Source organism: Cetorhinus maximus, chromosome 17 (assembly GCF_964194155.1).
Source record: "Cetorhinus maximus chromosome 17, sCetMax3.hap1.1, whole genome shotgun sequence".
Lineage (NCBI taxonomy): Eukaryota > Metazoa > Chordata > Chondrichthyes > Lamniformes > Cetorhinidae > Cetorhinus > Cetorhinus maximus.
In genome coordinates, this window is record NC_135895.1 from 98,747,634 (window position 1) to 98,771,669 (window position 24,036).

A 24,036-nucleotide genomic window follows, 5' to 3' on the forward strand; every position below is an offset into this window, starting at 1 on the left:
TACTTTGGAATGTGAGAATGCAGCATTAATAGATTCGCATATCCTACAGTGTTGGGAAAGTGAAGGCAGACTGTGATCTTTTTTGCAATTTGGGAAAGAGTCCTAACCCTCCAATAACACTTCTTTGTTGCAACTGGTGGTCTTTAGAAGCAAACAAGGCAGAGCATCAATGGGTAGTGGGCAAATGGCAGAGACAGAGCTTAATTCTATTGAAATCAATTGGAATTCAGCAGTCATGGAAATGTTTGCCCCTCCAGAGGCAGGATGCATGACTATTCCACTCACTTTGTTTATCAGTAGGAGCTTGAGAGTGTGCAAATGGTCGTGTTATTGTTTATTTTATAAACTTGTATGCTGCTCTAGGCTGACTGAAATCTGAATATGTATCTGTGCTCCCAAAAGAACTTTCTTCAAGTTAAATCAGCAAAGTGGCAAACCTGTTTCTGTTTGTGAGGCTGGGCCATGTGACTAACCTGTACAACTGCTCACATCCAGAAAGAAACAAGAAAACTGATGTTGCCCAGAGGTCATTTGGTGTAGACCAGAATCGCTTATAAGCCTAACCTCATTGCTTTTCAGATTTCAAGGAAAAGATTCCCTTTAAATGGGCAGAGAGGGGGCTTATAACTCAATTGCTAAGTGCACAAATCAATCTAACATTGAGCCTACAGCCCAGGAAGGTTCCGGGCTCTACGGAGTTTGCTGATCTGAGATTGGCAGAGATGCTGCTATTAGTCTCAGAACCTAGTCTTAGTTTTCCTAGTCTTCCGAGCCTTAGGAAGTGCACAGTCTTCCTGACCTTGATTGGTATCCAGTGACTCATGATGGAAAGTCACATATGTGAACTTTGAGTGAGAATGGGAATCGATATTCTGTGGTGTTCTGCCGTGGTCAAATATCCTACTGATGCCCCCTGCTAGGTTACCACATGAAGAATGTGGGGCATTTGAGTGAAATACAAGAGAGCAGCTTACACTCATCAGTTACATCCGATCAAAGAGAAAAATTTAAAAATCACATTTCTGATCCAAAGGGAACACAGTTGATAAAGGGCATCATTGTTGGACTGGCAGACCCGCTGGATTGGCATGCTATCCACAAATATTCACTCCCTCCACCATGACGCACAATGGCTACAACGTGTACCGTCTACATACCAAGGCTCCTTCAACAGCACCTTCCAAAACCATGACCACTACTAGTTAGAAGGACAAGGGCAGCAGATTGATGGGAACACCACCACCTGGAAGTTCCCCTCCAAGTCACTCACCATCCTGACTTGGAAATATATCGCTGTTCCTTCACTGTCGCTGGGCCAAAATCCTGGAACTCCCTCCCTAACAGCACTGTGGATGTACCTACACCACATGGACTGCAGCGGTTCAAGAAGGCAGCTCACCACCACCTTCTCAAGGGCAACTAGGGATGGGCAATGAATGCTGGCCTAGCCAGCGATGCCCACATTCCATGAATGAATGAGTAAACAAAATACATCATTGCTCCAAACATTTGGATGAATATTCACCATGGGCCGAATCTTCCATGCAGTGGTAATCATCGTCAGATTGCCACTCTGCTCCTATTTACTTACCCTACACTGGAGCTCCGCATTTCTTTCCCAGACTTCCATTCTTCCTTTTTGCAGCATTAGCTGCTGTTCATGGGTGAGTTTAAATGCCCTAAAGCCACTTTGACAAGCTAGGAGAGAAGATAAGTGTATAAGGTAGGTGGGTAAAGGAGCAGGATGGGTCAGGTGGTCGCAGTGGGCGGGGGGTTGGGGGTGTAGTTGGGGGGTTGGGGGGGTTAGTTGGGCTGTGGGGTGGTAGTCGGTCAGAAGGGGTAGTTGAGGGGTAATTGGAATATCGGGGATGTAGTCAGAGGAAGTGGGGAGAAGTGTGGTCAGTAGTAAACTTACCCAAAAGTTAGAGCTGGTTTTAATCCTTCTAACTTTTCCTGGGTAACCAAGTCTACTAAGTGAGTTGGAACCATTCGAAGTTTCCAACTTTTAATTGGAGTTTTGGACGGTTTCAGAAACAAAGGAATTGCCAAGTGGAAGTTCAAACATTCCAGGCAATTCCCTTGCAGTCCTTGCGTGGGGGCTTCCGAAAGGCATCTTCCAGGGTATCCCCAGGGTACAACCCTCCGGAGAATGGAAGATCCATGTATTATTTAACTTGAGGTGCATCCGTTAATATCACTGATAGTAGTTTCTATCCTAAACTATAACAACTTCAGTGACTAAAACATTTTAATAGATATAAAAAAAAAGTTGTAAAAATGCCTTGATATTCTAGATGTGTTAGGAAAGTACATGGCACCTAATTTATGTTGGTTGTAAACCAACGCTGACAACCGTACAGTGTACTGTAGCGATCTAGTTGCTACATTCATCTTACCTTTTGTTAAAACAAAACCCCTAAGCTTAGACACCCTCCCACACCCACGCAATCATTTGCAATTGGGCAATTTCCTTTTTGGTGAACGTAATAGGAAGTATGCCCCCAATGTTTCTGCAATCCTCTAGCCCATCCAGTGCACGGTGAAAAATATTTATAGCCCTAGGGATAACTAAATACTAATGAAGGTCAAGTCTGTCATTCAACCTTGGCTAAAAGCAAAATACTGTGAATGCTGGAAATCTGAAACAAAAACAGAAAATGCTGGAAAAACTCAGCAGGTCTGACAACATCTGTGGAGAGAGGAACAGAGTTAACATTTCGAGTTCGTACATACTAGTATTTTGCTTTTATCTTAGTGTTTAATTCACTGCCACTTCTCTTCCAGGAATGCCTACCTTGAAGAAGTATTGCTCTTCTCTCCAACAGGATTTCTGCTTGTCTCTTTTGCCCTGTTCACCTTCATTGCTTTCCATTTCCCTCTTGGTGTTTGATAAGGTGTTTACCAAAACACTCTTTCACAGCCATATTTCCTTCCTCAGCGACTGTCTCCGTCTCCGACTTACCCCACGTGGAATCCAGCTGAAATTCTATTCCTCATGTTTCGAACCCACCCAGGATTACAGGTATCTCCGGGACATACAACGCTCCTCGGACTGCTGTTCCCGTCGCATTCTGAGACCCACACTCAGTGCCATGCGCCGCCATATGAACACAACTCGACCTCTCCCTCCAGCAGCGCTGATTTGGCTGTTCTGAGCTGTCCCAATCATTGCATGGCAGTGGGATTCTTGAAACAGCACCATCTGAAAACAGAATTGGTACTCTCTGCCTTCACTCTCAGGGTGAACTTGGATTTCCATAATGATTTTGAATGTATATGGGTAGAAATTCTGACATCCAAACACTGTAAATGAATCCTGAACGTACTTGCTCTACTTTCCTGTGTGCACTACATTCCTGTGTGCACTATCTGTACACAGGTATTAACCCATTTAAGACAACCGGTTATAACAATGGGGGTTAAAGGCTGTGTAGCAATACCACAAGCAGGAATGTAGTCTGAATGCATGAAATCTTCATGCAAGGATTTTGACAATTGGGACTTCTTTCATGTAGCTTTCAGAATTTTAGTTTAAATCTTTATCCCACGTGATTTTACTTTAGGGGAATGGCAGTTCCATCGTTATGTTACTGGATTAGTAATCCAGAGGTCTTGACTAATGATCCTGAGGTATGAGTTCAATCCCACCATGGCAGTAGCTGGGGAATTAAAATTCACTTCATTAACTAAATCTGGAATAAAAAGCTGGCGTTGGTAACGATGACCACTAGATTGTCAGAAGAACCCATCTCATTCACCCTAGTGTCCTTGAGGGAAAGAAATCAGCCATCCTTACCCAGTCTATCCCATATGTAATGTGATTGAGCCCGCCCTCTGAAATGGCCAAGCCAGCCGTTGTATTCAAGAAGGTTGCTCACCACCACTTTCTCGAGGGTAATTAGGGATGGACAATAAGTGCTGGCTTTGCCAACCACACCCACCTGTGAACAAGTGAAAAAGTGATGTAATGTTGCAAGACCAATTTCCCATTACAAGCTCAATTTTGTCATAGGAAACACATTCAGAAAATGGCTTTGTGATATAATTTTAAAAAAATTATTAATTCACGGGATGTGGGCATCGCTGGCTGGGCCAGCATTTATTGCCCATCCCTAGCTGCCCTTGAGAAGGTGGTGGTGAGCTGCCTTCTTGAACCACTGCAGTCCATGTGGTGTAGGTACACCCACAGTGCTGTTAGGAAGTGAGTTCCAGCATCTTAACCCAGCGACAATGAAGGAATGGCGATATATTTCTCAGTCAGGATGGTGAGTGACTTGGAGGGGAACTTGCAGGTGGTGGTGTTCCCATTTATCTGCTGCCCTTGTCCTTCTAGATGGTAGTGGTCGTGGGTTTGGAAGGTACTGTTTAAGGAGCCTTGGTGAATTCCTGCAGTGTATCCGTTATTTTGCAATGAGTAAATGCACTAAGGGAGGTCTTGTGACATGTGGGTAGTGCCCCTGCCTCTAAGCCACAAGCTCTGGGTTCAGGCCCCACACCAGGACTTGATAACCAAGGAAGGTGTGTTCATAACGCAGCCAAACAGGTTTAGTATCAACATGTAAATCCTTCCAACTTACGCCAGTAGGCGATAAGAGCGGAAGAGATTTCTAGTCAGCCATGTGATATAAAGAAATTGGAGCCTTTACCATCACTATTCATAACTCCAGCCTACAACATGCATGTCAAAGTGTATGTTGCCACAGGAACTTGGACCTCTTGGGCAGCTGGTTGGCTCATTTGGCTGATGGCCGGTATAGATCAGATTAGTGCCAACAGCATGGCATTTGATCCCCGTTCCGGCTGGGGTGGATTTGGGACCTGCCTCCTTGCCCTGCCCGTGGTGGAGGTTGTGGCACTGTGGGTTGGACCTGCCTTCGGGTAGAGAACTGAAGAAGATGAAGAAGAAGGAAAAAAAGAATGCATTAAACAGATAACAGAATGGAAAGAAATTTTGTTTTACTCTCTCTACAGTTCATAACTATTATGGATATATAGAAGTTGAAATTACTCTTAATGTGCTAGTCCTCTCCTATGAAATTCCTGTCTACATTCTTTAAATACTTGCAGTCCTTTTGCTTTAATGTTTATATCTTCTGATTGACAAAGTTTATGTATGAATACTTAGTGCACTCATATTGCATTTCTGTGTACCATTTTGAGCACCATAGTGACTATTTGGGCAGGATTTTCCCATGGGCTTTGGACCCGACGTCAGGACCAAATGGGGGTCCTGAGCCTTCGCTTGCCAACAACAAGGTTGGCACCGCAATCTTCCTGGAGGCGGCCTCCTAATTGGCTGCCTCTGTGCTTGTGGCCTTATTGAGGAGGGCGGACGGGCTGGCTAGCCTGAAGGGCCAATAGGATCCTGCATTGAAAGATCAGCAGCCACCTTGTCAGAGGTGGGTGCTGCTGAAGTATGAAGGAAGGCATGAGGCTCCTCCATTTCTGCTTGCTGGCTACAAAAGGCCCGGGAAAGGGAAAATCCCTCACAGTAACAGGCACAGCTGCGATTGTGGCTGTGCATTAGCAGGCATCTACCGCTTTGACTGGAACCTCTGACTCCGATGGACCCCAGGCTGCTGCAGGGAGGTGACTTCTATCGATCTGGTGGCATCCACATGCAATGGGGTTGGTAGCGGGGGGGGGGAGCGGTTGCGTGCAGGTCTCCACTACTGGCAAAATGCCAACAACCTCAGAACATCATTCCTAATTGGGGAGTTAACTATATAAATTGGCTACTCATCCCTGTGATGCAGAAAGCTGCTCTGGGTTACTGCCCCCTCTATTTCCCCTCCGCCTCCTCCCCCACTGCCTCCAAGCTCGCCGCTGTGGGGTTGGAAAAATTCAACCCTTTTAGTAATGTGTGGAAGAGAGTGGTGTAAGCATGTTAAGGGTACAAAGCTGTACTCTGCTTTTTTTGAAAAGCACCTCTAAGTGCACTCAAATGGCACTGAAAAGAGTTTCGCAGGAATCTGCGAATGGACTTGACCCAATTACCACTGAGAATAATTTCAACTCCTAACTTAAAACGTTGGTATTAAAACAAATGAATATGCATGTATAAATGTTTACATCACTTAGATTAAAATAAATTAACCCTTAGACTGCTATCACACTCTGTAAAATAATAAACACAACCTTTCTGTTGGGTAATGGTGTAAATAGATTAGTAAGTATTCTACAGATCACCATTAAAAATGTACTAATTTTCTTCTGATATTTTCCCCTAAGTTGTCCTCAGTGAACAGTAAATTACTAACAAGGGATCCTCACTGCCTTTGGCATCAGTTCTCAGGTGTAAAATTCCAAATTTTCTACTGTGAGCAGTTAGTCAAGTTAGGTTTGGGGTAAATGCTGCACTTACTTAATTTTGTGCAATGCATGATTTACCCTAACAATAAACTCCAGTATCCTCACGAGCTATGCTTCTACACAATCCTGGAAAGTGTCTCCCTGTTGCACATCTTGTTAATCCTAATGTATTTTTAAACCTCCCAGGCCAATATTTTCTTTCTCTTTTAGGCTCCCGTGTGTGAGAGATGTTGACTTTGACAGGAACTTGAGGAGGTGGCAGTGTAACAAGTAGGAGCTGTGATAGGTCGCTGACAGGTTGACAGTTAGGTGCTTATAGTGACAAGAAACAGTGCTAAACGGCTACAGAATGCAAACCATATTCCCCCCTGCTAATCCAATATTCCCTTTGATCACAACTTGGCTGAATGGGATGTACCTTTAGTCTAAGCACATTACTTGGTGCTAAGAACCAACAAAGCTGTTTATGATTTAAAGTGACTGCCACTAGACCAGGTTCCAGCTCTACTGCAGCTTGAGAAACAAGCCACACAAGGGGGTTCAAGTCAGTCAAGTAGCACTTGTTAGTGCAATGTTTCAGCTACAACCTTTGAGACAATCGATGTAAAAAGACCAGGTATCTAAGTGCATTTTGCTAAGGTAAATTTATCTTCCAGTGGAACTGGCTGCTTTTATCACTTCCATACCTTGAGATTGGAAGGCTCTGGTTAGAGAGTTGCCCAATGCGCGGTTGCCACACTGTTTAATGGGCTACCTACAGTCTGCTCGGGATGGATTGTCTGATGCAAAGCATCATGTGCCTTCGATGAATATGCTTGTTTGCATGTTGCCCATGCCAAGTTAGCTGTCTTTTATTTATATATCAAAGTGAAAATGTAATTTTCGTCCACGGACCACTTAGGCAGGGCAAGAAAACCCACCCAGACCACCTAACGGCCCCGCTTTCATTTGCCACTGCAAAAATATTACTTTTTTATTTAATATCATAAGCAAATTATTAATTCATGCCAAAAATAAAATGATAGACATTTTAATATTCTAAACAGTAATACTACAAAGAACAGGATTATTTCAAACATTCTAATGTATGTTATAAAATAATTGCAATAATCTTCCTCTAAAAAAACTTATCTTACAACTATGTTGAACAGAATCAACAGTAACATAAATTTTGCATATAAAACTAAATTGTTGTTGCGCATGCTTAAGATGGCTTGTGCCAGTCACATGGAAGCCAGTCTGGTCATGTGGTATCAGGTGAGTGTTGGGGTGAGGTTTCTGACCTGTTCTCTTGTATGACCTTAGCCATGGGGTTGCACGTCACTGACTTGCGTTTTGAAACAGCCTGCAGCCCACATTTTGAGAACTTTGCTCGATAATAGTAACAGTGCCCTTTTGCAAAACAACTGTACCCGAGCTGTGGAACGGAAAATGTGATACACGTTTTAAAATTTATAAAAGGGAGTGCACACCTAGGCAATGTCCTAATAATGCCTGTACGAAATGTAACAGGGTGGATGCACAGCAGTCTTGCAACTGAACAGTGTTCTGACTGTTTTTCGACCAGGCACAATGGCTTAGAATCTTAAGTGCATTTACAAACAGGCACATGGGAATGTGCAGGTTCAGGGCACATGCCCGGTGGGTGGGCTGCTTATCCCTGTTCACACGATCACGGGGACAACATGAAATTGTTGGCGCCAGCTCATTATAATGGCTCAGGCTTGTAACCAATCCTATTCATTGGCTGTGCACCTGTTGGAAAATTGGGCTTGATTAATACCACTTAAAGGCAGTCAGTATCTGCCTAAAGGGAAGGTGCATTCTAGTGGCAGACAGGGAGCAAGGCATCTGAAGAAACACATAGGTACAAGATCTGCCAATTAGGCCCTCAGGTTCTCTGCTGCTGCTTTGGAGGCCTTGGTCCAGGTGGTAGACAGAATGAGGGAGACCCTGTTTCTCTCAGGGAAGCAGAGTGTCCTCCAGGTAACTCCTTCACCACCTAATGGGAACAAGCAAGTGAGGAGATAAATGCCAGAAGGCATGGCTGCAAAGCTGAAAAAGGTACAGCAACCTCACCAGGATTGTTACAGTAATCATCCTTCTCTCTTACTTACTCTCCACCACCTCCAGCCTCACTACTCACAGTATTCTCTTCTAGTACACTCCTACAATCGAACCACGCCTACTCCTACTCACACATTCTGTACTTCCTACTCTCACCACTACTGCAACCCTCACGCTCGCACATCTCACGCTTTACATACCACATACAACCACGACAGTCACATTGACTAAATATCTTACAAGAGTGCTACAAGAGCGCTGTCTTCTTTCTTCCCAGAGAAAATTGCACACAACTTGCAGCAAGAGGCCAAGAGGAGTCTGATCCTGTCTGCACATCCTGTCCTCTATGTAAGACAAGGTGCTAGCTGTCAAATGTAGGGGAGCAGCATAACTGTGGCACGTGGCAATGCTGGAGGAGATGTCACACTGGGTTGTTTCACACTTTATCCTTTTTTATCCTTTATATTTCTTTCTTACTGTACCTGATAAATTGCCATTGCTTTCACCTGCCACACTTCCTGCCCTCCTCTTCCTTCATCCTCAAAGCAAACCCTGGTCCCTCTTTATTTAGTTCAGGTGCTGAATAGATTGAACACCCTCTGCCACTTTAGAAAGGGGGTGCCAACTTGACCCTACCAGGTCAGAGACTGGCACCATATGTACTTCAGCGGTTAGGCTAGGGGAGGAGCCTTTACGTGGTGAATCATTGGCCACTAGTGTGCAGGAACTTAGGAAGGGTGGGTGCGGGGGGTTGGGAAGGATAGGATGCCACAGTTGCCAGTTAGCTGGAGGGCAGGATTACATATTTTTCTTGCTGCAGAAGCCTCAACTTTAGACCTTGAGGACCCAGTGCTACCAAGGAATGTTCATGGTCATCCATGAGGAAATGGTTGATACACTGAACAGCTTGTCAGCAAGCTTGTGCACAATGGCTCAGAGCATAGAGGAGTCCAGCTCCAACATGTGTTGGGCAGAGTTAGTGAAAAGAAAGAAAAAACATGATTAAGTAAAACAGCTAACATAAGAATTGAGTTCTCCCTAAAGCCATCTTTAAAAGGATGACATTTTATTTAGTTGTTCTATTTTTTTTGCAAATGGATTTTTTTTTTGTCAATCTGCTTGCTTCGGCTTTCGATTGTAGATAGCCTTGAATCTTTTATGTCACGTCTGTACAATTTAAATGCTGCAGTAAGGTTTTGTGACTGAAGAGGCTGAATTGTGTGCTTTTATTTATAAAATGACAGATTGGTTTTCTAAAGCTTGTCCATTGTTCTGTTAATTAATGGAATGTTGGAAATGTTGACTTTGGGCTTCAGAGATTGTAACCACTGAATAGGAGGAGAAATCAAAAGCTTTCATTAATACAGTCTAAAGAATATGCTGTGAATTTATTCGTGTTTGAGGTAAACCACTTTCCAAAAACTGGGATATTTTTCAATAGAACTTACTGGAGTGGCCATTCATTTATACAGCCTTGCAACGAATGGAAGAGATTGAAAAAGTCATTTTTATTTTTTAAAAATGAGCTAAACTTTTAGTCGGTGTCAATATCGATGAACGCAACCTGCTTTTCAAAAAATATTACCTAAAACTTAAATTTTGAACCGATGGTGGTAATTATAGTGGAATATTTTATTCTAATAATTTTTATGTCGGATGATTAATGAACATTCGGAGGGCCAAGCAAGATGAAAACAATGTCCATCGTCATTAGAAGCTGCAGTTGGGTCTATTCTGCAGCAACAGGTGGTATCTGTCAGTACAACTCAAACCAATTAAAAGGGACCAGACAGTCACCACTGGGAGCACAAATCACTCACCTATAACTCTTTTGATAGATAGTAATAGTTTCCGGGACATTTAAGCTCTTAAAGAAAAAGAAATGCTGCTGCTTTGCCTTAACCTAACACATTTTTTTAAATCTACCTACAGGGTTGCAAAGCTGACTGTCCCCTTCCCAGCGGACGGGAGGATATGGAGGACGGCTGCAGCCTGCATGTACCCATAGAGCTTGAGGATCGCTCCTGCTCCTCACTACATGTCATGTCGCTGAAGCGAGTTGGCAGCTTATATTTGGACTGATTAAATCAAGATGACAAGTGTCCTTCTGACTTGTGTTGTGCATTGGATTAGAAAGTGATGATGCTATTGTGGAACATCTGTGTGTGGTGTAGAAAGCTCTTGAGTGTCTTTAAGGAAACAGATAAAGCAGATTGATAATGGGTCTTCTGTCATCATTAAAGGTGAAGCCCTTTGCTGCACCTAGAAGTTTGCTATCATTTGTAAGATCAGGGAGGTACGCCTCCATTTTAGCTTCATCTCTGTTTTACTTGACTCAAACATATGATGCCAACAACAGCCCCATGAGGAATGGCGTATAGAGCTTTTGCTGTTAAAAGGTGTCATTAAAAATTATTTATCAGGCTTTTTTATCTAGAGTTTCATTGCTCTAGAAGTTAGCTAATGTCATAGTTGAATGAATTCTAATTATGAAGCCAAGTAGGAAAGAGTGTGGTCAAAGCATCCCAGTTTATAAAGTACAAATGAAATCATAAGACCACACATAGCTGTAGATTCCTTTAATAAATGAGGGTGATGCATTTAACCATCTTCAGCATCAATCAGGATTTGTCCTAATCATGGATAGTAACTGAATGTTTGTGTTGCTCTTTAAGTAAGTCAATAATGTGAATCAGTTGAGTCGATAAGAATATGAAGAGCAGTGCTGATTCTTGCTGGAATTGTACATAGAAAGTTGGCATTAGATCGTTGTAAGAAACTGCAGGATGCACTAAATATTTGGCATAATAGTATGACAATACAAAGTTATCAGATACGGAAAGGAATCTGAATACTGCAAATATCTCTTAGTTAGAACCTATAGGTTTAAGGTAGTGTGTCTCATTTCTGGAATAGAAATGCTGCAGCACTGGTGATATACTGACATATTGGGACAAATAAAATTAACAATTGTCACCATCTGCTTTTTATGTGATGGCAAAGGTATATCATGACAATTGTCGTCATTATGATAAATTAACAGGGCAATGTGAGAACTTGAAAATCACTGGAAATTGGTGAGATTTCTGGCAGGTCACAAAATTGCCACTTTCTTAGTGTCTTACTTCTAAAATTGATTGTACTGTGTTGTGATAATTCCTGTTTATGAGCCTGATTTTGGTTCTATAAATGAGTGAAATTAGTGGTTTAATTCAAATAATTCTGTACTTGCACCAGCTATTGTAGGTCCACACAAGCAAGCATGTTGATTGTTGTAAAGCACAGCTAATTACTTATTTGTGCACAGATTTTCTATCCTATCATCTATTCTGTAAAATGTAATTTTGTCAGATGTGCTTTTTTTCATCTATGAATGTTGATGTGGCCCAAGTTTCACGAGATAAAATAGACCAGACCTTTTTTTTAATCCAAAGGCTTGTCAATAATGAGTAGGCACGATGTTAGAAATTGTTGATTAAACAAAAGACTGTCATGGCATAGTAAGATGTAGGTCTAATGTAAAACATAGTGGATGCTGGAAATCTGAAATTAAAACAGGAAATGCTTCAAATACTCAGTAGGTCAGGCAGCTTCTGGGGAGAGAAAAACAAAATTAAAACTTCAAGCGGATGAACTTTCACCAGAACTCAAAGGTATAGGTATAACTTAAGACAAACAGATTCCCTGCAGAGTGAATGGAAAATAGAAGATATTTCATCTCAGCTCACTCTGGACTGATGCCTTCACTGCCAGACAGTTTATAGACCAAGAGAGGTTTGAAAATATGGAGACAGGCAAAAACACAAGTGGAGGGTAAAATTGGAATTAATGGTCAACTGAGTTTCTCCAGTGATTGATTGAATTGCAAGATAATTATGGATGAGGGATGTTACTTGGCCAACCTTATTTCATCAGTTCAGAGAGACCCTAACATTTCCCACAGTGCGGTATCCAATTATTTCAGTTTCTGATTCATTCTATTCTCCACATTTATTACTTTTTGTATGAAGAAAAATTCTATGAGATCAATCCTAAAAGCACCTCTTACTGTTTGAATCGTGTCTCCTGGTTCTTGCATGACAGTTTAATTTAAAATAATATTCTGAATTATTTTGGTATACCTCTATGAGACACCCTCTCTAGATTGAAAAGCTCAAGGGGCCAGTTCTGCTTCGCTGCAATAATCGGGCGAGCATTGCGATTGTGCTGCCTGCCAAATTACACACAATGCTCAAAGTGTGGTCTGACCACAGCACTATCATTCGAATGGTTTTATTCCCTGTCTGCGCTGCATTAACTGGGGTGAGCCCGGGTGGCAGGAGAGGATAAAATGAACCAGAGTTTTCCGGTACTTCCTGGGCATATATGTGTGTGGGCATCAGGTAAGAAGAGGATCAACTTGGCCGTGATTCTACCCAATGTGCATACCTTTGCATAGCCTGCTGATATATGAATAATGGCCCTTTGGATGAGGTACAGGAGGGTTCCGAGACACACAAAACTGTAACTCAACATGGAGCCCCAGCATACGGCGAGGAGGGGAGTGAAGACAAATAAGCTGAAGAGTAAAACCTGTTATGCAATTAGGAGCAAAGAAAACTGAAAATACTAGAAATTTGGTTAAGAAAGATAGCGTAATGCTTGAGGTGAATACCTGAAAGGTTAATTTTACCTTTCTCTCTCAGACTCTGACTGCATGGCCTGTTTTGTATTCCTCCCACTTTCTGTTTCAGTTTGTGATTTCTAGCATTTGCTGTTCTTTCAACCTTTACAGAAAGTTTGGGAATCAGAAATAGTGTTGGCCCACTGCTATACTTAAATTTTAGACCAAGATATGTTTAACTTCAAAAGACAACTCAGTTGCCACATTGATCATTGATAGCTAGATGGAAAGAATTAATGCTTTACCAGGGAAAGGTTCAGCTCCCAGCTTCCGCTTAAATGACAAGGGCAACTGTTACCTGTGGCAACTATAAAAGAAGGTTGTGTACCAATCTTGGTGTTGTGCAGGGCAGTAACTGATTCCAGAAGTGCTAACTATTTATGAAATGAGAAGGAATGTTCAATAATAGTATATGTTAATATGTTAAAACACACTATGTGCTCAAATAGAATCCAACTGATTATTATGAATGGTTTTGTTACTATCCTATTCATATGTCAAACATGACAGCAACAGTCCAGTTGAAGATATTCTTAGGCAGACCCTCTGAATTGAGGATGACTTGCTTCCACTCTAATTTGATGGATTCTGAGATGGCTGATAAGGCCAATGTGCGATCTGCAGACTCCGCCCAGTGCTTGAAGAGTTCGGCAGATGAGTTGTTTGGAGGTTTCTGCATGCTCCGATGCCTCGACTTCACCTCTGCATACTCTCGACGAAGTCTCTCGATGTGTTTTGTGCCTTCCCGAATAAGCCTTCTCCATTTTGGTCAGTGACAAGCCAGGGTCTCCCATGAGGCGGCGGAGATGTTTGATCTCTTCAGGGATACTTTGAGGCCATCCCTAAAGCGTTTCCGCTGTCCTCCTGGGAGTCTCCTGCCGTGACTGAGTTCTGAGTAGAGCAGTTGCTTCAGGAGTCTGGCGTCAGGCGTACGAACAGCATGTCCCACCCAGTGGAGCTAATTTTGAGTGATTAGCTATGGCTGAAGGTGGTGTTTGTGTGTGTACAGACAGCAAACAATTCCTTTACTAGGCAAAATGGAACCAAGTCGGTACAGGTTAATTACTTTTGACAGTAAACAATGCTGTTCAATGTTCATTTTGCTTTTACTTTAATTAAGCCAAAAGCTGGTGCACATATATGAAAACATGACAAAAGTTTTGGACTCAACAAGTGATATGCCACGCATATCATTATTTATTGAAATACTGAAAAATTCCATCAGTGTAAAGAAACTCTTGGCAAGAAATGACGTGACAGTCTGTCATTCCACTTATTATAGTACATTTAGAGTAATGAACCAAGTAACTGCACACTGAGTAGGAGTTGAGTGGTCTAAAGTCCAATGCAGCTGCAGAACATCAGCAATACATAGAAAGTACTGACAAGACAGAATGTCTGTTCACACAAAAAAGCACAATAATAAAACAGTAAAAGCTTAACATTATTTTGTGATTTCTGTGTCTGTTTATATTTACTACCAGGACTTGCCAGGTAAAACAATTACCACAGCTGTTTCTTATAACTCACTGTGTTGGGTAGTTTGAGAGGAACCCCTTGTTGGCGAGGCAACGTCCTTGAAATTGCAAGGTAGAACTGTTCTGATTGAATCTCTGGACAATGCACCCATATAATACTCTCCAAAATAATTGTAAACAACACAACAGAGAATTGGCTTCACAATGTTCTGTAAGACATCAGTGAAGGGGTTTCCTACAACCTGAAGCAGGCAGCTAAGAGTACAGAAAGGAGACAGTGTCCACCTATCTGCATTTTGTAGCAGACAAAGCTCGTTCAGTGCTTGTGTCCATTGAAGTATCACGGTTTTACATTCTGCACTGCAGTGAGACCATGGAATACAGAAAACATAAGCTAACTACAGTCTTTGGTATAGAACATACAGTTTACAAGACAATTTATTATTTAATGCAAGATTTCAACTTTAAATCTTTCCATTCAGCTAAAGATGAAGCCATAGTTCACATCATTTGCTGCAGATTTATCCTTTTTATTACATTTTCAGATTCGTACTATATATATATATATAATATATATTTAAATGAACTGTGTGATTCTTTTTAAGATATACGTTTGTCCCTGAACTGACTGTAGCTGCTGATTTTCAAAAGGCGCTACAGTGAACAAATGCATTTGTTTGGCTTTGTTATTCTTGCTCTCTTACACAAAGATGAAACAATGAAGAAATAAATTAGTAATATAATTGTCTACAGTTTAAACTATGATGTACAATATAAACGGTACTATTCCAATAGCAAAGCCAACAGTCCTGAAAAAGAACTAATTGTTTATACAATCTCTACAAGTGATCATGTGGCCAAAGATCTGTCTGTTCAAATTAAAGTCTTAGTGAGATTCCCTTTTTGATTTTAGTGTCTCACGACATAATTAAGTACTGGTAAAAAAGTTACCGATCAAATATAATTAAGGAAATCATTGCTTTGCAATTCAGGTCATCACAGTTCTTTCCCACAGGAGCTAGTAAATGTAAACACCTTTGCTGAATTTACAGTATTAATACTTCAGTTATATTCTTCCACATATTCAGATTCACAGAAATAAGGCAAGACTCACTTAACTGTGACATCACAAATTTAATACTAGTATGTTAAGTATTAAGAGTTGTGAATGTGAGATGAGTTTTTAAATTCTAGGTCAGTTATAGTTTTATTCCCCTCTCTCGTTATTGTTCTGCAGCAGGCTTTGGTCTACTTCAAATAACATGTACGCTTTGGCTAAAAAGAACCTAATGGGTAGGTGAGGTGGTTGTCAAACTAATTGCTTGACAGATGGTTTCTTGCAGCCTTTTCAGGCCTCACACATAGATAGGCTCTTGTGATTTGAACGAGCAAATGGAGAGTGAAGCCAACTACAGGCAAGCCTTTTGATCCCCTATCAGGTACCACATCGATGATCACTGGGGACATAGCTTTGAGGAAGAAGAGGGATCGAGAAGGTTATGATGGCTCATTACTGTTACCAGATTTGCTTTGTATCCCACATGCTTTGAAATCTAAGGGTTTCTTAGTGCACTCGAAGCCCCAACTGTATTGCCATTAGTGCACAACTCCCATGCTTATTCTTAAATTTCCTGGAATTAATGGTCAATCTAAACAAATTGGAAATGATTGTGATATTAATTTGATCAGTTTGACAAAGTGAACTTCATATGAGTAAGCGCTTTCTTAAAGGCCTCACAGAGGTTTCCTTTGGGAGGTGGGGGATAGGGGGGACTGTGTAGCACAGGTGTGTTGGGTTCACAGTTATCAGATTCCATGGCAATACCCTGATGCATCATTCATGTAATGATAAACGGATCTCATTATGTTGTCCTCTTTCCATCTAGTGCACTGAAATGTTTGTTTTTTCTGAAAAAAATTATAGTTGTTTGTTGCAGCTTAGAATTTCTGCTCAAGATGCAAAGGCCCCATGGATGTAGTTTTAGGCCCGTTTGGCATGCAGCATTTCAATGAGAAGATTGTTACAGGGTACATCTCCATTCAGGTGCTTGTAGTAGAGGTATTCTTCGGCCTGCATGCTGATGGCCCGGATTTCTGGTAATCGCAGGAGAAGCTGTCCAAACTTGTCCGTTTGCTGAGGGTAGTTACACATCGTATAGTCTAGCAGTGCAGCATTAACTTGTTCCTGAACGCTTTCAACAAGGTGGTAGTTCTCCAGGTTTTTTACATCTGAAAGAAACATTTGAACCGTGATTAATAACTGATTAAAGCCGTCAGGAGATGAAGGATGAGGGGGAAGAAAGAAAGAGATATGGGAAAAAGCATTTAATTTGTCATTTGCAGCTGTAGTGTATTCCAATGATATGAAATAAAATTCGTCAGTGAAAAGTTTTTTTAGCAGCCACACTGCTCCTTAATGAACGAAGGACAAATAAAATTATCCATGTTAATTAAAAATTGAAATGTTACAAATGCACAGCGTGTTAACCAACATCTGAGAAAGGTCTTGGATAATTATATTAAGGTCTGTATTTTTTCACTGTCAAGGATTTATGAATTGTTTTCCTATTGAGAAGATGAAGTTATTAGTTTTCCTTTGTGTTTGTTAAAGAACAAACAGAGCACAGGGAAGTTAAGGAACATTTGGTATGACTTGCAATTGCTGGGTTAAGGTGTTTAACATTCAGCATGAGAAACCATGCTGGGAAATATTCTGACAGTTACAACATGACCAAGAACCAGCCCCCTTATCTGCTGCCTATATAGCCAAAATATACATAATACAACAGTTCTAATCCTTGATTAATTTACTGACCCGAGGTTGAATTAATATCCAAACCTTTGGCTGTAAATCGTGGTTACAAGCTGACAATGCTCTTGTTTCAGTCTGACATCTCTAAACGATCCTGAAAGCCTCTGACCTGTGCATGCACTGTTAATGAACCATCTGGTACACTCCGATAGCTCCTAAAATAATCTGCAGCACAAGCCTGCAGACAGAGACTCTTCTTGACTGATGAGTTGTACGTAAATGAAGTGCATGTCCTTCATAAAGGACACTACATTGGAATACCCTTTGACCTTAGGCCTACATTGAAAAGCACATTTGAAATGTCCTCTTTTCTAATGATTCCTAAAGTGTCCCTTACTCTCAATAGTTTCTTGTGGGAGAAGGGCAGTATGAAAGGAATTACACACTAAAATGGTCTGATTCACTTTTGACCACTGCCTACGCTCAGTAACCAAAGTAATCTTGAACTTCCAAAACCTCTATTGTAAATCTTCCTCTATGTTGTAATGTCTCATTTAAAACAATATTGCCATTAAGCAGCAGGTACATGGTCCGTACTTAGCCTTTTCTTTCTACTGTTCAAGTAAAATAAAGTTCTTTATGAAATCTGGAGTATACGGCAGATAATTGCACAAAGACATTTTTGGGATGCAGTACTGTGACCCCGTAGTCCATCTTCAAACCTCGGTAGTATTCAAGGATTGATCTGTGATATTTTTTCATCAATCAAATTGTGGAAAGTAATTTAAATCAACACCAGTCATTATTTGCTCCTTGGGCTATAAACTCGTCCCTTGTGTTGGGAGCTCCTCCTCCACTCCATTTTTTGTACTTACATAAGATCATTTCTAATCTTACACAGTCAATTTACTTTATTAATTGATTTCATTATTATTGTCTCAGCACCATGAGCTGACCAATGTATGTATGTGGACTAAGAACATCTGAGAAGCATTCATAATATATTTTCTGTTCTAAAGAGAAAAGAACACATAAAATAATGATGTAAGCAAATGACCTGGAGAAGAATTTTCAAAGTAAATCTTGAAATGTGAATAATTATTAATCATAGCCAGTGGGAAAGCAGCTACTGCTGGATCACTGTGCTGTGATATCTTTTATATTCCATTAAATATTATTCACTTAGGGATTAATTACCAATTATTTGCATTAACCAGCCCTGCTACAATCTTAAGGTGCCTATCCATGCATTTTAATAGCGTGAGTGCATGGCAGACTATTAGCCTTGTTGCATTTATTGTTCAGTTTAACTGCTAATGCAGCTATTGTACATTGATTCCTGATTTTATCAGGAGCTAGTTAGTGTGCAACTACGGCACACTATCTGACACAATTTGTGCATGTGACAAAACCACTCAAAATTTTTTGGCAGATTCTTTGAGTACTGAACCTTTCAAACAGCACAGTAGCGTTTGCAAAAATCATCTTTTCAGCATTTTACCTGTCGGCTACTTTACAATGCGTCGTTTATTGTGTAATATAGGCTCTCAATGTCATAGGCCGAAATATTCCAGCCATCACCACCCCCCTCCCCTCCTCGCACCGATGGGGCTGGTGAGCCTTTGAAACCTCTGCTCACACTGGTGGGACCAGAAGATCCTGCCGGTGTGAGGGGCTGTAAAATTCTGGCCATTGTTTATTCCTCCAAAAGGAAGTGGTTCATTTTTCAACCCCTGTGCCCCATCTCTCCTGAAGATGGTGAGGTTGATTGCAGGGGTGGGTTGAGTGGATTCTTGCTCTGGTGTTTTCTACAATGGCTAGCTGCCCTTTGGCATGGTGCCAGTGTAGCCATTCTTCATGTCAGAGCCCAGCGATGAGCAGCACAATTTTCTGAAAAATGCAGGAAAGTTTGGCCAACAAATGGTCTCTGCTCCTCTTCAGACTTGTTCCACCAATAGCCCACATATGGTTATTCCATCATTGAATTTAATAGCTGCCATCATCTGCTGGTCCACCACTTTTGGGGACACTAAATTCCTTCCCCTATTTCCCCTTGAGGAAGAAAAAAGTCAACAAATGCCATTCTTGTCTGTATAATTTCTTAAACTTCCGTGTCCACTATTACCAATCCAATTATTTTAACTTAATTCTTGGGATATGGGCATCACTAGTGAATTTTGTACTTGTATTCTTTGGTTCTATACTCATTGTCCAAGTTTAGTAATTTACTTCCATTTTATCTGTGCCCGCTATTATTTGAAAGACTTCTAGCACGTCTCCCCTTATCTTCATTTCTCCAGTGAGTCTTGCTTCACTTCATCCCCTAAAGCCTCAACTCATCCTCGTCACTTTTTAAAAAATAGATTTTTAAAGTATCTATATAGTTTTTGTGGTAAGGGTGACCAAAGTTTGATACATATTCTAGAATTGCTCATTGATCTGTACAATTATACTCTCAACTTGTTCTGACTTGTAATCCGATGCTTCCTACAGGCATCACAATACCTGACTTGTCTTGTTGGTATCTTCTTCACACAGATCAGAGTATGTTCAGTGACCACTCCAAAGCTTTTCAGTTTCTAGTCTTGGCCAGAACTAATCTTTCTTATTTTGATTTAGCTTGTTATTTTCGTGAAGATGACCCAGCCACTCTTTGAATTTATATTGGTGCACTCCTTGCACTGGGAAGCACCTGGTGATATGATTCTATAGGATTGGGCTTCATGCAACTCCGCAGTCCACTGGCTTGCTATAAAATAGAGCCCTTTCATGCTAATAATTACCTGTTCCTATATGCATTATCTTTTATTTAAAACCACATTAAGAATCTTCTGCCATATTTCAGCCCATCTACATAATTGATCAGCTTTAGATAGACTCGACCAATTTACTTTCAACTCATTATCCTGCCCACAGAGCTTCACCTCATCAGCAATTTTAATAGTACTACTCTTCTATAATATTTATAAGTATTGTGAACAGCAGTGGTCCTAGAAGATGTCCATTTTCCAATTTTTCACTGCCCCTCTTTTGTTAAGCCAGTTCTTAATCCATCTGGCCAATTTTATAATCTAACCTGCAAGTCCTAATCTATTTTATTAGTCCCATGAAGAAACTTTGTTGATCATCATTTGAAAACCCAAATAAACCTACCTGGTTATCCACTACCGCCTCAAAGGATTGTCAGTTTGCGAGGCATGACTTCAATTAAATTCCTTCCCCTATCTCCCCTTGAGGAAGAAAAAAATCAACCAATGCCATTCATGTCTGCATAATTTCTTAAACTTCTTTATCCACTATTATCAATCCAATTATTTTAACTTAATTCGTGGGATTTGGGCATCACTAGTGACTTCTGTATTTGTATTTTCTATACTCTATACTCATTGTTCCAAGTTAATTCCTGCTTATGATATCTGTGTTCTTTTAACATTCTTTGATAGCATTCGGTAGAATACCCTCAACTATTTTTCCCACTACAGATCCTAGGCTAGCAGACTTGTAACTACAGGGTCCATGCCTTACTTCTTGTTTTGCCTGTACATACCACGTCTGCTATCTCCAATCATCAGTTTCAATGTTTATTCACAAAGTATCTTTGATTATCTTTCTCAATTTGTTTTCCTTAGCTATGTTTAGTAGCCTTTGGTATGAATCCTGATTGATTATTTCAGTTACCTTTTTTCAGGTTTCTTCCAGCCTCTTTGTTTAATGGTGTAGGTCTTGTTACTTTTCTCTTTTTTAATTTGAAAAATGGATTTCCTTCTCCTCCACTAATATAGGACCATCAATATTCCTGTTCTATTTTGAAATAGAACAGGTTTAATTGGTTTCCCAATGAATTTTCCCCAAGACTTTTCTCATAGCTTCAAAATCTGCTTTCCCAAAATTTTGTACCATCAGATGGCTGGTTTTGCCCATAGTTTTGAGCGCAACATGAAATCTAACTATACAATGATCATTAGATTGACCAACTTAACTGTAGAGGCATCACAGCCAAGACCAATTCTCATCTTGCCTGTGTCCATACATTTATTCATCCAGTAAAGGTAACTGGATAGTTATTGGGAGCTGCTTCTCCCTTGCTCTAGGTAGCTAAGGCCAATGTAGAGCTTGCATCGCCTTCCTGTTTGGGATCTCCTAACTCAGCTTAGTCCAGATGACGGGATCTTTCTCATCTATATGATTCACAGAGAACCTGCAGTAAAGCTAGTCAATGGGCCACCTGTGGGCGAAAATCAAATGTTCTTATACTTATATATGTCTTATGCTTATACTTGTCTGCTTAGTTACACAATATTTTGATTGTCAAATTGATTCCTATTGGCTTATTTCTATAGTTGGTCAGAGTTTATTTCCTTACTTAACCATGACCCGTTAAAACTCCTACTGAGCTCAAACACAGGAAAGACAAGCACATTAAACTGTATGATGATAAAATGCCTTGAACACAGCAATAAAATGACCTGAGAATGAGTGGTTCGTGTTTCTTAGTTCAAATTTTATAGTTAATTAAACCTGAATGCAATACTGTAAACATTTGTAGGAAGGAATCCAAGTGTGGGATTATTTCTCATTTATTTCACTGGAGCATCCTTGGTTACACAGCCTGAAGAGTTGGATTTAACTCTTTGGTCCTGAATTTACTGCAAGTTTGAGAAGTTCATTACGGTAAGATATTTTGTTGATAGCATTCCCTTAGTAGTCTGAAAATGGAATTCGAAAACAAATTGGTACAGAAATTAAACTGTACTCCTTGAAAAGATTAATAATGAAACGCTGCATGTGCACAATCTGTTTTACTTCCTATAATGCAGAAAATAGTACATATCCTCTTGATCAGCCAGCACTTCTCTCTGATCAGTATGCATCATATTAAATAGCAAAGCACAAACACCACAACCAGACAGTATAATGTTTTTCAGGGTTTAAATTCTGTGTCACTAGGTGAAGTTTTCACCTTTGGTGGATGCATAAGGTGAACAGAAGCAGATTGGGCACTCATTACACAACTACTTCCTTTCTAAGAAGGGTTGAAGCTGGTGTGGCATGTAATGGGCGGGGCATGCAACAGGCAGCTAATCTGCCACTGGACATTTTACACCAGCTATAAAGCTGAAAAGCTCAGGCCATTGTTTTCTTTTTTTGCTTGGAAACAAGAAAGCCAGCTCATTAAGTGGAATGAGGTATTGTCACTGCTACAGTTTGGGCCTTTCTCAACGCCTTTATCATGTTCACACTTACAGTTCCAATCAATCAGCAGACCAAGCCTCTCTTGAATTGAAAGGTCTGTACTTACTCTCTACTGTGCCGTGCACCCAGAGGATCCAGTACCTCAAGAGAACAGGAAAGGCGAGTGGCTTAACAATTTCCCATCAAGCCTTATACTTCTGATTTTCCCAGTATTCTCCTGAACAGCACACCTCAGGTCAACACTCCTTGCAGCTCCCCTCATTTCCTTACCACACATCACCATTCGAGTAGCCGGCATTCACACTTACCCTTAGCCTATTGCCCCCATGCCACACAGTTACCCTCCACAAATTTTGTCCTTTTCTACTCTCCACACAAGCCATTGCAAACACTCATGTCTCTCTGCTTTCTCTCTTTGCAGTGGAAGAGAGCATACAACTTGGTGAGAGGCAGAGACCTAGGAGGTTGGCGGGGAGGGGCCTCAGTGACAAACACTTTGTCGGCCATTAGCAATACATGCCCACCTACTCCAGTGGGAAGGAGTTCTTGTTCCAGGAGGCTGTTGCTGTCAGCATTGACCTGCCATGAGCGTCTGAGCCTCCTGATGCACTGATGTTCAGCCATGTTGAGGGAGCTGATCCTCTGCCTGTAAACCCTGCATTGAGACGCTTGCTTCCAGTGTTCATCCCACCTGCTCTGTGGAGGTACATGCGGCTAAAGAGAAGGCAGCAGGCGCTGCTGGTGATGTTCCTGCTGCTGGAGCTGTTATGATGGTGTGGCCTCCACTCTTGACCCTCAGCAGATGTGGAAATGGAGTTGCAGAAGCTGATTCTGTGCTGTGCTGAAGGCTGACAGTAGGGAAATGCATCTGAAGATGGGTAAAGTGTTAGACTAGTAAAGTGCCTTTCAAGAAGTTGGCAATCACTTGTCACTCTCTGGGAGATGAAGTGCTTTGACAGCAGTGCCTCAATGGCCATGGCTGGTGCTCTTTGGTGTAACTGATCAAAGCCTTCCCAGTTTGTCAGTTTCACTGAAGAACCTCTTCTCACTATGCCCTCACTGCAGTGACCCGGGCAGGTCACTGTCAGGTTGACAAATAGCTTCCATGGCTGGAGAATACAGAATTCAGGCTTAAACAGGTCTTAATTTTTAAAATTTATTTATGGGCTGTGGGCATCGCTGGCTAGGCCAACATTTACTGCTCTTCCCTAATTGCCTTCTTAACTACTTCAACAGCCTCCTGATTAATTACCCAGTAGATCCAACTCTCCTTCTCTCCTTCAATCCCACACCGAGGAATGCTGGAAGAGGGCGGGATGACATTGGGACACTGACCTGATGTCAATTTGCAGGACTTTCCACTGCTCTCTGGGAACAGAATTCCTTGGACTAATGAGCCTCTGACAGAAAAAAATTCTCCTCAACTCTGACTTAAATGGAAGACCCCTTATTTTTAAACTGTCCCCTGGTTGTAGTCCCTCCCATAAAGGGAAACATCCTCTCAGCATTCACCCTGTCAAGTCCCCTCAGGATCTTATATGTGTCAATAAGATGCAGAAACGAGGTTTGTT

The 24,036-nt window shown here is 41.2% G+C and overlaps 2 protein-coding genes across 5 annotated transcripts in view; one reads left to right on the forward strand and one right to left on the reverse strand.

The window, feature by feature from the left end:
- The window catches only part of LOC144692711 (adhesion G protein-coupled receptor D2), a 290,395-nt gene extending 275,911 nt beyond the window's left edge, over positions 1-14,484 (forward strand). The window contains exon 22 of the mRNA XM_078561799.1: positions 10,312-14,484. Coding sequence (XP_078417925.1) covers positions 10,312-10,461 — 150 coding nt within the window. The 3' untranslated portion in view covers positions 10,462-14,484. The remainder of the gene's footprint in view (positions 1-10,311) is intronic.
- Positions 14,201-24,036, reverse strand: part of nr5a2 (nuclear receptor subfamily 5, group A, member 2) — a 183,216-nt gene continuing 173,380 nt past the window's right edge. For all 4 annotated transcript variants that reach the window (XM_078561709.1, XM_078561710.1, XM_078561711.1 and 1 more), the window contains exon 8: positions 14,201-16,749. In XM_078561709.1, the coding sequence (XP_078417835.1) occupies positions 16,502-16,749 (248 nt within the window). In that variant the 3' untranslated portion in view covers positions 14,201-16,501. The remainder of the gene's footprint in view (positions 16,750-24,036) is intronic.